Raw genomic sequence first — 15443 nt, forward strand, 5'->3', positions numbered from 1 at the left:
ACCGCAAGTCCTATAACCTAATCGACTTACTAAAGTTAAAAAAAAAACCGAAATTGTAATAAAACAGCCAAGAACCACCGCAAAGAAACTTTCTTCACGTAAAAAATCGCTTGGAAAGTGGTTCATCAGCTTGAGAGCTACGATTCCACAGACAGACAGACCAAGGCGTCAAACTAATAACACCACCCTTTTTGCTCCAAGGGTTAAAAAAACAGGTCAAGCGTGAGCCGTTCTTTGTTCTTTGCAGTTCGTTTGTCAGTGGCTGTACCTTATGAACATAAGTATTAGTCAGTTTGTTTTTGTGATTTTATGGTGTAGGTATAATTCTACCAGCATTATAAATGCGAGGGTTTTTAAGTGAGCAAAGCCGCGGGCAAACGTTAATTGCATAATAACTCAGTCTCTAGTTAATATTATTTTGGACAAAAATTTATATACTTTGTCGCTATTACGTCTATGCATTGTACTCCGTAATATTACTCAGTATTACGTTTCAACATAGGTAAGTATGTATTTTGTTCTGTGCGCTAGCACACACGATAACCTTAAGCCTTAAGTACAAGACCATAGTTTCTCTCAACAGTCAACTAACAGACTTTGACTCGTGCGAAGGTATTTCACCGACGAAATTTCAGTGTAAATTTAAAAAATATTACGTACTTTTTAAGTGTTAAGAACAAAGTAATTATCAGAGGCAAGTATTTTTAATTTTATTTAAATCACTAACCAACTCCGTTAAACAGGGGGGGTGAATAATCCTTTTTAAATAATCAATTGACAAATGGAAACCGTTGTACTTAAAGTACCTATCACCATCACTGCTGAAAAAAAAACATTGACATAATATAACCCTAATTTCAATGCTAACATAACAACTCCTTTTAAAAAAAATAAAAGGCTGTTTTTATGCAAATTGTCTGACCTTATTAACTTATTAATGACTGCGATGATTGTTTCGAAAACAAATTGCAATTCGCTATTTTTGGCATTTTTTTTTAATAATTAATTATCAAAGAAAACGATGTTCACAAAAGCCCTGCTTATTTTATAATTTTTCTTTTGCTCTAGGTATATAAGTCCTCATAAAGTAGGTAAGTAGGTAATTCTTACCCATATAGTTCTATTTTTACTTCGTTTGCGAATCACAATCTTCGCTACAGATTCGAGTGGCTGTAAACTCATGAACATTAATATTAGTATGAAACTGGTAACGATATTTAAGATATAATTATGGCATACAATCCGTTAAGTTTTTAAGACTATTCATGATCATGCTAGTAAATTTTTAAAATAAACTGATCAATGATTACTTTGAAATGAGTTCTAAAATGATATTAGGATTCTACTACTTATATGGTTATTAAATACTTAAATAATGACATCGGGAATAATGCGCATATTTGTTTTCATAATTAGATGCTTAAGCAAAAGGTCTAGACTCATGAAAGTTTCTAGAAGTCCATAAGTAGGTACGTCAAAATCCGGAAAATAAACGCACAACAGGTTTCACGAATGAAAAGATGCTGTACTCGTAATGATTTCTATTCACGTTTTTGTTAGACTTATTTATTCTGAAATTAATTTTATAAAGACTAATTGATTCGATGGATTATACCAGCACTTTATTCAATGAAATGTAAAAAACAAAACACTTTTTTCCCTGTGATTTTTTGATTAACGAAAAAAAAAATTATTAACCACTCTCCTCCTTTTGTCTGCAAAACTACTGCAAAATTAAATACCTAGTCCCAGTAGCTGATTGTGCGTTGATGTGTCAGTCAGTCATTAAGTTAACTATTTTCTTTAAAGATAAATAGTCCCTACTGTTCCCTAGTCTTTGTTATGACTTATGAGGATTATTATTGCATCTATGTATTATTATCCGTGTGGTGTCGGGTTAGAATTACACCTCTCCATTACTTCCGTGGATGTCGTGAGAGGCGACTGAGGATATAGGTTAACCGGTTAGGTATACCGTAGGCGACAGGCTAGCAACCTGTCACTATTGTACAGTTTTTGTCAAACTTAAAACCTAAAATTGCTCTGCCTACCCCATTTGAGAATACAGGCGTGATGTTTGTGTGTGTGCCAATAATTCAAATTATGCTACATTGCTTCCAGTTTCTTAAGCCTTTGACAGTGGCCGTGTTTTTAATGAACGTGATTGAAAAAGTGAGGAATGAGAGGGGGTAATTTGGACCGAGTGATGCCCGATGCAACAGTTGCACTTGCTCGCGATCTGAGAACATTATTTTTCCTTCATGTTTATTCAGAACACGGCAAATTGCCAAAGGCATTAAGAATCTAAAAGCATAGTACTATTAAATACAAAAGTTTGTGGGAGTGTACCAGCGGCGTCATCATTTTCGTTAGGAAACCCGGAAAATGATAGGAACGTATGTACCTGTAGTGAAGTAAAAAATGCAAGTTTCTGGTAAAAAAACATTTTTAATACAAGCTTTTTTTGCTGACCTGAACTTTTTGTCTACTTTAATTGCATTGTCACCTAAACTACATTTGCATACCAAAATAAATAAATAAAAAAACATAATCACACACACATACATTTTGCATACATTTTAAGTCGATGCCATTAACTGTTGAAGAGTTCCGTCCTGCAGAGACGATCCTGGCCGGGCTACCAGGATGTCACTACCAGATTTTATTTTATATTTGGCTACAGACAGACAGACAGACAACGGGACAGGTGGAACTAAACAAAAGCTTGTAAAACTTAGGCAATCCGGTGGGAATCGAGTTGTTACGTTGCCACGCTACTAGTATGTGCATACGTGTGTGTGATTGTTATTCTTTCACTGACGTACACAACCTTAGTAATAAGATCCCATGGGATACGAACGTACTTTTACAATATTCCAAACCTGCGCTCCCTAGTGTGTTTAATAAAATTGTAGTGTAATGCAACTATTGCTCTTGCATACAAACGCAGCACTATCAATTACATCGCTTGAAACCCAAGTGACTTCCAACTAGAACGTTTAATTGTCTGGACATGGATTTTCCGTAACGATTATTGGAATACCGGAAGCTAAAAATGCGGATTTCCTTGTTACATACATATATAATGGTACATGTAGGATAAATGCAAAGTAATGCCCAATGCGGGATGAAGCCCCGTAGCATCCGCTGCCGTGTCATGGTCATGATCATGACAAAGTAATGTAACTCAAGTTACAGTGTTTTACGTTAACATCTATTCATCACCATCATCCCAGCCTATATACGTCCCACTGCTGGGCACAGGCCTCCTCTCAGATCAAGAGGGCTTGAGCCATAGTTCCCACGCGGGCCCAGTGCGGATTGGGAACTTCGCACGCACCATTGAATTGCTTCGCAGGTTTGTGCAGGTTTCCTCACGATGTTTTCCTTCACCGCAAAGCTCGTGGTAAATTTCAAATGTAACTCCGCACATGAATTTCGAAAAACTCAGAGGTAACATCTATTACACGAGCAAAAAATTAAAACCTAGATCATACTCGTCAGACTGAACGATATTAATACAGCGACTTTTAAAAATAATGGAGTCTTTAGATTTTCCCTTTTTCATACAAATTAAATAGTGTTATCAATGTACGCCATCCTACAACCCAATTGACGTCGCCGTCACGCAACAAACATCAAACATTTTGCTTTACATTGCTTCTTCGAATAAACTTTAAAGTACAATAGAAATAAAAAACTAAATATGTTTGAATGTCGCTGAACTTATTATATATTAAATTATTTGCTCGTGTTACAGGACACACCCGGTAGAGGAATAAACCTTATTATTGTGTGGTCAGATTCAGTCTAAGGACAACTAGTGATTTTAATATTATTATTTAACAATAGGACAATAGCTAAAATGAAAAGTATAGTTTTTGTACTTACGAGTTACGTTTTGATTTTTAAATCATTAAAATTATGATTATGTATATTGTCCTCATCATCGTCGTCATTATCATCATCAGCCATAGAAGACGTCCATTGCTGAAAAAAGGCCCCCTCTTAGAAAGCCACAGTTTGTCCAAATTTCATCTAAATTGGATCAGTATTCACAGCTTCAAGGCCAAATAACATAAAAGGATGCATTTTTAAAGTTACACAGTTTTGTCATGACACGGCATATCGTTTTCTACCGTGTTGCCTGTTACATTTGCTATATTCGATAGGTAGCTGTTTCCGTGGCAAAGGCACTGTCTGTCTGCACTGTCTTACTTATGGTGGCCATACACTTTACGGTTTACCGGAGAGGTCTACCTCTGCAAGTGTACCTGCGCAGGTTGACCGGAGCGTGTAGGTATGCCGATCGACCTGTGCAGTTTGTTTGACCTGCGCAGGCGACCGGAGCAAATTCGAAAATCGATTTTGCTCCGGAAGTACCGTACGGTCAACCTGTGCGTGTGTGCGTGCCTGCGTTTTTCTTTTTAATAACCAATGCTTACTCCTCTTTTTTCGCCTCATTTTCACTGTTTTTGTATCGGGTTTCCTCAAAGTTAACGCAAGGCCTCAGTGTTAGTGCGTCCTCATCCTTACTCGATGCCATCGCAAATAGAACCGAAGACCGCTCCGATACACCGGAACGTCCCCATATACCGCTACCTGATCTGTGCAGGCTGCCTGCTAACGTGTATGACCGGCTTTAATAATCGCCGATTTAAAATCATCGTAGACATAATCTCATTTATTCTGTCTGATTACTTTACTTACTACCTTTACCCACGTCGTGAAGGCCTAGCAATTAAACTGAAATTCTGGGATTTCGCTAAAAATCCCTTGAGAATAACATAACGTTTTATAATAAAATATGAGAGAGTCTCACGGTAGTTTCATGTTGATAGTTTGTACTAAAGTATTTGTTATTTTTTTGTAGGTATATTCTGTGTAAATACGTAATTCAAAGCTTTCTTTTCGAAAACACATAGCGTGAAAAAGCTTTCATTTGGGTGTGTTTGTATTTAGAATTAACAATGTTTATATTTCTCATTCATCATGATTCAAGTTAAAGGTCAGCGTCGATTAAAAGTACGAGCGGTCCACCTTGATCTCAAATAAAATGCATGTACGTACTAAGAAAACTATAATTTGAGGTGATTACATTATTCATGTCACTGTCAGTTACAAAGAATAATACGTTGTCTATACTTACTACTATTATAAAGAGGTAAAGTTTTTGAGGTTGTAGGGAGTAATCTCTGGATCTACAAAACATAAAAAAAAACATAGGATAGTTTTTATTGAGGAAAATTGCACAGTTCCCGCGGGATACCAATAAATGAAGTCTACGCGAACGGAGTCGCGGGCAACAGCTAGTTATTTATAACTAAACAGGGTGTAGGATAGGGATCTAGAAATTAGGGAATCCACATGACCCTCAAGAGGCAAGTGCCTGTGAGGAAAGTGCCTGAAGACTAGAGTCTTCGACCAGTGTGTGTTGCCAGTGATGACTTATGGCACTGAGACGTGGTCCTTGACTGTTGGCCTCTTAGAGAGGCTCAGAGTCACGCAACGAGCTATGGAGAGAGCTATGCTTGAAGTTTCTTTGCGCGATAGAATCCGGAATACGGAAATTCGTCGAAGTCACTGACATAGCTGGAAAAATATGCAAATTGAAGTGGCAATGGGCAGGCTACATCGCTCGAAGAACAGATAACCGTTGGGGGAGAAAAGTCCTCGAGTGGCGACCACGAACCGGAAGACGAAGCGTTGGCAGGCCTCCCACCAGGTGGACTGAGGACATCGTGAGAGTGGTGGGAAACCGGTGGATGCAAGTGGCGAGTTGTCGTTCATTGTAGCGTTCTTAGGGGGAGGCCTTTGTCCAGCAGTGGACGTCTTCCGGCTGATGATGATGATGATGATGATGTGTGTGTGTGTATGTGTCTTTATTACACCTTGCTTAAATGATAGGACGGATCTCTGCTATTTATGCACGTGAATCCTTTATTCGTTCACCCGCGGCCTCGCACGCGTGGGAATCCCCTAAAATTAGGTACATCGTGGTTTTCATAACTCTAAGCCCAGCGGTTGTTATTTCGAGATTTTATCACTATCCCGTGGGAATATCGGGATAAAAAGTAGCCTATGTGTTATTCCAGATATCCAGCTATCTACATACCAAATTTCATGACTCTAAGCCCAGCGGCTCTTATTTAGAGATTTTATCCCTATCCCGTGGGAATATTGGGATAAAAAGTATCCTATGTTTTAATCCAGATGTCCGTTCACTGATACTTGTAAAACAAGTCGTGAAGTGACGCGCATTAACAATTATTATGCTAACACTTAAATGGTAATTTTTGCAAAGTAACTCCTCATGACCCCTGTTGAATAGGGGAGACCGAGGAGAGTTGTGACAGAGGAGAGTAGTGACAACGTCGATTTTTGGGAACTTGTTATCTGCTAGTTTTTCAGTTCAAGTCTAAAGCTATCAAACGCGCGTTAAAGTTCCAAAAAATCGACGTTGTCAGTACTCTCCTCTGTCACAACTCTCCTCGGTCTCCCCTACATAAATATACAGTAAATATTTAGGTAACTATTCAACAAGAACTCACTACATTGTCATCTTTAACAAGCAAACATAATGGATGTTAAAGTTACTTGTTATTGCAAACGTACCTAATGTCAATATTCCGTGAAGGTCATTCTTGTTTACTTCGACGCGAAACACGCATTGTGTGTTTTTTTAATGTTACAAGCTTCTATTTCACTTACCGTGTTAGTAAGTATGTACAGTCAAAGAAACTAAATCGCGTACCAAGTGGAACCTTTTCGTTACAAATGTCATGTTGTAATTCCATACATCTGCTAAAGAAATCATCTTGAAATCATCAAATATGTGGTCTACCACCCTAAAGCGAAAACGATGTCAGTTTGCATGTCACAAAACAATAATGCCAATAGACGTCTGTCAGCTTGCAAGTTCGACTTTAGTGACATATTCATTTGATAGGAACTTGTTTAAAAATTGATAGGCCACTTATTTGGCTGATGGTACCTGCGCTATACAATTTCCTCGATCGTAAGTGTGGGTCAAGCCTTGTTTAAGTGAATTTCGAAGCACATCCAATGATCGGATTCACTTGAAATTTAGTAAATGCTTCAATGAGAATGCAAGAACAGCCAACAAAACGAACTCTCGGAAAAAAAATATTATTCGGTTACCGTCTAAAAATCGTTGACTACACTACCTATACACTTATTAAATATTCAAGCTGTGTTCTAGTTAAATCGCAACAAGACACGAGCTATCAATGCCTTTGCGCTTGTTGGCTAGTCCAGTCAGTTGACTTAATGTTTGGCTAATATAAGAAAGAAAGAAGACATTTATTTACATTCACAAACACACACAAATACAACAAAATTTAAATAAACACTAAATAGCAAACAAACAAAAACGAAATACAAAAATGAAAATACACTACTACTACTACTATTAGTACCTTTACTACTATTTTATTATTGTTATTATATTATTATTATTATTACCACTATTTACTTCATTTGCTAGCAATTTGTCAATCAAATTGAAACACGAGAATTTCAAAAAAGCCCCGCGGGAATTCCCAAAAAATAAATAAATTTCAAATTCAAATTTCAAATTTCAAATCATTTATTCAGTAAATAAGCACTTTTACACGTCATTTTTTAAAAATACCAGCGCTTTCGTAAAGACCATCATTGCTGAGAAGAATACGCCGCAAGAAACTTCTCATGTCATGAATATCATGAATGTTCTCATGTCTCTTTAATAACTAGACACTTTTATCTTTACAGGATTTAAAGATGTGCGACGTAAAATATGATCATCCTTTACTACAATTAACTGAAAAACAAGTCCGGGCAGTCCGAGATTATGGCGGTTTGGACTTAGATCGACTAAAGGAGGGCGTGCAAACTGTTTTGGATTGGTGCTCTAAGGAGGAACATCTTCAAGCTGCTGTGCCATATTTAGGTACAATAATAAAAAAATATCATCACCTTTCACCGTTATCATCATATTATTATTATCAACCGTAGGACGTCCACTGTTGGATAGGTCTTCCCCCATATACCTCCGGTTGCTTCAGTTGGAAGCTACCTGCTTCCAACGTGAACCTGTGGCTTTAACCAGGTTATCCATCATCTCCTCCTTCTGTTACTTTTCGTCACCTGTCATGAAACAAACATTTTTCATCGCAAAGGAAAAATACATTTATTTTTATACTAGAAAACAACGAATTCTGCAGGATGCAGGTAAATAATTAGAAAAGACTTCTAAACTGAAACTGAAGAAATAAACTTTGGCTTATTACCCATGAGCGCCTTGGTTTTTAACTCACGTGAAATATACGTACTAATTATTTACGAGTATAGTCAGTTTGCTTTTTGATTCAACCAGGCGTTTCTTTGTCCAAAAGAACCACTAGTTTTAGGATTCTTTTCCACGACCATAAACCATAACTTGGGTAGTGGAGAAGCATGGTAGAAATATTATAGTTCTTTTATTAGGTCTGTGTTACCTTACCTTGAAGCTTTTGCTGTGGTACTATAGATCTTTGTGATTTGCTACCTGCTTCCAAATTAGGATTTGTTAATTTGAATTTAGAACTTTTTGAAAAGTTCACGGATGTACACGGAACAGCACTTATGTATTGTATTGTATTATAAAACTCTTTATTGTACATAAAAAAACATGAAATTAACAGAAAACAGGATAATAAGACTTATGTCACAGTAAAAAGCAACGAACATCACGAGGGCTTTTATTTACGTCTCTGGATATAAGTGATAAAATAATAAGGATAAAAGTGTTAAAATTGTTTCCAATATCTATTTCAGCTAAGACCATCATGGTGGAGAGAATGCTGCTACTGTCAAAAGGCTCCGTAGAAATATGCAAGAAACGTATCGACCACGTCCTCACAGCAAGAGGCCTGATACCGGAACTCGCTTTAAATCGGAAACCTGAAGAATTTAAGGAAATCCTTAACTGCGTGTAAGTACATAGGTACATGTTTAAAAAGCTTTAGAAAGCTTATGGTGGGTCAACTCTTACCCATAAACGCGATACGGGTGTCGTGGTACGACTCGCCATTGTTTCAGGTTGCGACGTCTTGTCGTGGAATCTACGAAGGGTTGCACCATAGGTACCCCACGACGGGATTAAAAAAAAAAAACTGTTTATTTCGATACAAATTAACTAGATTAACCTTAGCTTCTAATCTTAAATTGAAAAGATTTTTAGAGTTAGGGAGTCTCCAAAATTTGTTTGTACAATGTGATCATAATTTAATAATTCTAACATTGCTATAGGTACTCAATTTATTTTAACTTTCGGAACTTAACGGTAAAATTTGCACACGCTTTTAAACGAAACAACGAAACTATTCAAAACTGTGTTAACATCTACAATAAAAACAGTATAATAAATACCGCTAAATAAATGTACATGTAGATGTCTGTCTGTCTGTCCGTCCGCGGCTTTGCTCAGGGATTATCAATGCTAGAAAGCTGTAATTTTGCACGAATATATAATATGTAAACTATGCCGACAAAATAGTACAATAAGAATTTGAAAGTGGGGGTGACTTTTTTTTCTCATCCGACCTTGTAGTGTGGGGTATCGTTGGATATGTATTTTAAAACCATTAGGGGGTTGCTAAAACGATTTTTCGATTCAGTGATTTGTTTACAAAATGCTTTAAAGTGCAAATTTTCATTAAAATCGAGCGTCCCCCGCCTCCCCTCCTAAAATCTAAACCGGAGGGTGGAAAAATTCAGGATGGTAGTAAGTATATCAAACTTACAAGGGAAACTACAACGGTTAAGTTTTCTTGAGAATTATTAGTAGTTTAAGAGTAAATAGCAGCCTAAGGTATAAAATAGGTATACCTAAACTTGGAATATTCCGTACGAAATACGAAATTCTTAGAGAAATATTACTTTATTTTTTCATAATGGCTACGGAACCCTATTTCAGGCGTGTCCGACACGCTCTTGGCCGGATTTTTTTATCTGAAACCATTTTTTTTTCAGAATTGTTATAAAACAAACTCAACCTAATCTATAGACTTCTACAGGATAACCATTTAAAAATTTATGAAAAATGTATGGTTAAGCGGGTTTTTTTATGACTAACAATAATAATGACAAACATAACATTATGACTTATAAAATTATGGCAGTCGAAAGGGATCCCAGTAAAATGACACAAATGTGGATCCACCATTAAAAGGGTCGCGTTTGAGTGAGACAGTAAAACTCGAGAAATGCTAGCCAGTGTTATAAAATTAAAAAAAAAATACAATGTTGTCAAACAACTCTCACGATACAAAAGCCAACTAGCCCGTTTTTCTATCACGTATATCGTTTTTCTGTTTTTTCTTTTCAGAAATTACGTTGCTCTCCCCAAAGTACATCCTGTAGATAATTCAAGAGTCCTCATTTGTAAATTTAAAGAGGATTTAGAAAACTTCACTCTTTTACGATACTTCCGATACGCATTTTACGTAAGTACACGTAATCAAACTTTATTATAATATCGATAATACACACGCTTTTTTTGTACTTTTTATTCCGAGGCCGATTGCCATTGAACAGACAAAATTAAATATCCTCTAAAGTAGTAGTCTAAACTACACCTTATTTAGGTATATTGATGTACGATCCTGGACCAAAATAAGAACATAATTGTGTCTTATTTTGGAACTAGTGAAGTACATTGTTGTCGACAGGCCTCGAACATTTTAATTAACAAGCCATCTAGTTCAAGTCTTATAGATGGCGCTGTATCGAACACTTCGTAACAAAACACAGCAAAAGTTATGTATTAGAATTTCATTGGAGACCCTGAGCCTTACGGAAAACGTTTAAACTTTGTACAATGTTTCCCAATATAAATAAATAAAATTAAAAATAACAATGTTTCTCGTATTCCCCTTAATTCTTAATTTACATTTGGTTCTTCTTATCCGTCTATAAACCACAGGAAGTATTTTTGCGGCGTTTTTTTTTTCAAAGAAATTTTAGCTAGATAGGTTTAGGTATCTTATTTGGGAAGGGCTTGGGCTGGACATTTATGTGACATTTCCGACTTTTTTATAATTTTATAATATTTCCTTTCAACTGATCTATTTAATTATATGTTTTTTTTTAGTTAGGAGAATATAGGCTTTATGATGACTACGGCATAGCAGAGCGATACGTCGTTGACATGAAAAACTTAAACCTTGGAATACTTGCGAAGATAAACCCCGTTGTGCTGAAGAAAGCGGAGATTTTGTCGACAGTGAGTTCTTTTTTTTAACACGCTTTTGTGAGGTCGACCTGTATGTAACTAACTATGTAATGGAATCTAAGGTCACTAATTTAACCATCTTCCAAGGGTCGTAGCGTAATAAAAATTGGCAACTGTATGTAGTTCTGATGACAATACAATAATATGGTACTGTCGAACTGATCTGATGATGGAGACGGAAGATGAACTGGAGCTTCATGATGGAATATCGTATCATAGTCGTGTTTGCACTTGTGAGAAAGGCCACGTTATGGACTTTGAACACGATCAGGTTTCAAGGTTATAACAAACCTATTATTGAATATTGAATAGTGTAAATATTTCGTTATAAATTATGGATCGTTCAAGTTGTCTCTATTTCTGGGCTGAAGTGTAAACTATGTGCTTTTAATTATAATATTTGATTGTAAAAGCGTGGGGCAGCTTCCGCCAGGAAGTTAGTATTAGTATTTGTTAACAAGAAAGTCTTTCCTCTTCCAGCGCCCCATATTTCAAAGCAAGCGAGTAACAAGACAGATAGATATGAGTCCTTATCTGAATTAATTTTTTTTTTTTTAGGAAGGCTATGGCACTAAAATAAAGGGCATACACTTACTAAACGCACCCTCCTTCGTGGATAAATTCGTGTTCTTATTAAAACAAGGGATGAAACAGAAGGTAGCTGAGAGGATCCACGTTCACAGCACATATGAAGACTTCCACGAACACGTCCCTAAAGAGATATTGCCCAAAGACTACGGTGGTGATGCACCGTCTGTTGAGAAATTGGATGGTGAGATTTTTATGATTTCTTTCTTTGACTGGTGCGGGAATGGGACATACTACAAATTACACAATGAACACTAAATACGAAACAGAATCAACATTGTAACATTAAAAGTTCGTATGTGACACTCTGTAGAACCCTGTCACAGGGAGCCTCTGCTGCCATGATCAAGATTTTTTTTAAAGTGCGGACATTCTGACTGCGACAGGGTTCTACCGACACATTATGAACTTGTCGAGGTATAGCTTTGTTATATTATATTGACCGGGGCGCTTTTCAATCAGTATAAAAAAATTGTAATGGACTGTAAACAATTACTTTGCTCACCCGCGACCTCTCGTACAAACACACATAAATCAACTATCGCCATCACCACACTACACTGACGCGTTTCGAACCCAACCAGAATTAATCCTCAGAGCAACACAACCGCTCGCCATGCTACCAGATGTAAAACATGTAGTTCATCCCACTTCCTACTAATATGAAATGAAATGAAAGACGATTTTTCGATTTAGTGATATGTTACCGAAATATTCAACTTGAAAGTGCAAATTTTCGTTGAAAAAAATATATTGTATATCAAGTTTACAAGGAAAATTATATGTAACGGCTAAGATTGCTTGAGAATTATTAGTACTTTATGAGTAAATAGCAGCCTATGGTATAAAATAAGTATATACCTAAACTTGGAAGATTCCGTACACAATACGAAAGCCTTAGAAAAATATTACTTTTTTATCGTAATCGCTACGGAACCCTATCTTGGACGTGTCCGACACCTCTTGGCTGGTTTTTTTTAATGGAAATGGTGGGGCTAACACTATTATCTAATATTTCAATTCTTGTTATTTTACAGCTGCTTGGACCGACCTTCTTAGGTCTGAAGAAGCGCAGAGGATGATCAAAGATTTAGACAAAATAGTGTCTGATGAATCTCGGAGGACAAGTTCCAAATTCAACGAAGAATATCTCGGCATGCCTGGCTCTTTCAGAAAACTGGATGTTGATTGAAAAGTTGAAGAAGTATAGCACACTGTCGTTCATCCATATCAAATTATACGGTGGGCCCTTTAACAGGAGCAAATAACTAAAAAAATGATCGTACAATCATACTGAACGACATTAGTTTAGCGACTTTTAAAATATTTTTTTTACTTATATTTCACTGTAAAGTTTATTTAAAGAATCAATGTCAAGCAACAGTTTTGATGTTTGTAGCGTGACAGGTGACGTCAATTAGGCTATAATATAGCTATATTAAGGGCGCGGGTGGGCAAAGAAATTCTTTTAATTTAGTTCATTGAATTTGATATGGAATGATATACGCAAAGTAACGCCTGATTCAATAATTCATAATTAATTCATTACTTATCTAAATTCTTGATTATCTTTTAAGCAGTAAGGGGCTGTTTCGCCACCCAATGATAAGTGTTAACTGACGGTTAAATGTGATGCCGTCTCTATTTCTTTTGTTCGAATAGATGGAGACGGCATCACATTTAACCGTCAGTTAACACTAATCAATGGGTAGTGAAAAAGCCCCTAAGATTTCCACTAGTGTCTTCGAGAAATTAACTACATTTGACCTGTCAAATATTCCTTTAAAGTTAATGGAAATCAAAAATAACACGGTGTAGTTTGATGATGTTCACCATCTAGATAATTATAATATACTTTTAATTCCAGTTTTGTTTCTGTAAGGATTATGATACACAAAATCCTATACAAAGTTGCGAGCATCAGCTGGTGTTCTCATACATATGTATTCGCAACTTTGTAAGCATATTTGTCAACATGAAAATGTAGTGCTGATTTCCAATCAATAGGAAGCTGTGGATGATTCTCAACTTCTTGTAATCAATAGTTCATTTTATATTGGTTTGTGTTTTGACGTCAGAGGTGTAAATTAGATTTTATTGAATTCCTAATATTTTTTAAATACTACTTGTGCAATAAATTTTAGAGTTCTCATAGAAGTCACGAATTTATGCAATATACCAATTCACCTTGACAATTGAAATATGATAGTGTGTTTATAAAGTTAGTAACTAGCTTTTACCCACGGGTTCGTCTGTCAAGAATTGTTTTATCGCTATCCCGCGCTAACTATGCAATTACCCGGGACAAAAAACTGTAATTATGTCCTTTTTAGTTATTACGTACATAATTATCGTCACAACAAAGTTTATTTATATCGGTTTAGCGGTTTAAGCGTGAAGAGGTAACGAACAAAAAACAGCCAGGGTTACTAATTTATATTTATAAGTAATAGTAGGTAATGAAGTATTTTTACTTGAAAAAAAAAACGGCGTTTTAAATTTAATTATTTTTTACCTCAAATTGCCATCATTAGTCAAAGTCAAAGTCAAAATATCTTTATTCAGTTTAGGCTACAACAAGCACTTATGAATGTCAAAAAAAATCTACCATCTACATTTAAAAAATTGTAGGCACAAACTATAGTGATTCAGGTAAAGTTAGGTGTATCTCACGCAGTTGATCCTGGGAATCTCCATTAAGCAGTGGAACTGATGGTGAAGCAATAGAAAAACTCCTTAACAATTAATGGCACAGCTCCATGACAAGCAATGTTTTCTAAAAAATAACGTCCAGCAGATAACCAAAAAAAATGAACATAAAACTCAATAAAAATAAACCCTTCAAAATCTTTTGTTTTGACAGATAGACTTAGATAAATTATTGGATTTCGGGTGAAATATACAGTATTCTTTAAGAATGTGTAGTAAGTCATCATAAAAATAAAAATATGGGAAATTTTTACTGTGTCCACACAGTGGTGTACAGAATGAAACACTAGGTACATATTAACCAATGAAACGTCAAAACTAATATAATCTGTTTCATAATTTTGGGACGTATTTATGTAATAGGGTAGGTAATAGGTTAATAAAAAAAGCACGAATATAATCATAACTTATCTACTACTACTACCTATTTCATACCTACCTACATAATTGTTTTGTAAACTCTCACCGACAAACAGATTTTTGTTATTTATATTATATTGTACATATGTAATCAATGCAAAAGGCTTGCCGTGGCATTATGCTGAGTGGGGACCTATTTAGCGTCATGTATGTCTTTATTTGTTATATGTTTGTTTTATGGCGTTAAATAAATGTATTTTCTTTCTTTCTTTTCTTTCAAAGTCAAAGTCAAAGTCAAAGATTTATTTGTTCAAAAAGCAGGTTACATTGTTAACAGGTGTTATGCCAACATTTGAAAGTTCACCACTTTTTGCCTTTTTGCTTTTTTTTTGCTTTCAAACTATTGTGCTCAAGAAAGTGATGTAATTGTCTTATATGGGAATAAATGTCTTTAAACCTAACAGTTTTACTTAATTTAACTTTAAAAGTCTCATTAGGTGAGTCCCATGCG

General features: G+C 35.8%; 1 protein-coding gene across 3 annotated transcripts; it reads left to right on the forward strand.

Annotated features, from left to right (window-relative positions):
• The first annotated feature begins 417 nt into the window (after positions 1 to 417).
• Positions 418 to 15393, forward strand: LOC141431117 (alpha-tocopherol transfer protein-like). Of its 3 annotated transcripts, XM_074092123.1 has the most exons (8): positions 540 to 694; positions 1069 to 1091; positions 7774 to 7951; positions 8818 to 8974; positions 10370 to 10487; positions 11135 to 11266; positions 11834 to 12047; positions 12901 to 15393. In XM_074092123.1, the coding sequence occupies exons 3-8, from the start codon at positions 7783 to 7785 to the stop codon at positions 13053 to 13055; spliced, it is 945 nt and encodes a 314-aa protein (XP_073948224.1). In that variant the 5' UTR covers positions 540 to 694; positions 1069 to 1091; positions 7774 to 7782; the 3' UTR covers positions 13056 to 15393. The 3 variants fall into 3 exon arrangements, with proteins under 3 accessions (XP_073948225.1, XP_073948224.1, XP_073948223.1); XM_074092124.1 differs by lacking the exons at positions 540 to 694; positions 1069 to 1091 and adding an exon at positions 418 to 502; XM_074092122.1 differs by lacking the exon at positions 1069 to 1091 and having other exon boundaries at positions 541 to 694.
• The last annotated feature ends 50 nt before the right edge of the window (positions 15394 to 15443 follow it).

Source organism: Choristoneura fumiferana, chromosome 9, assembly GCF_025370935.1.
Source record: "Choristoneura fumiferana chromosome 9, NRCan_CFum_1, whole genome shotgun sequence".
Lineage (NCBI taxonomy): Eukaryota > Metazoa > Arthropoda > Insecta > Lepidoptera > Tortricidae > Choristoneura > Choristoneura fumiferana.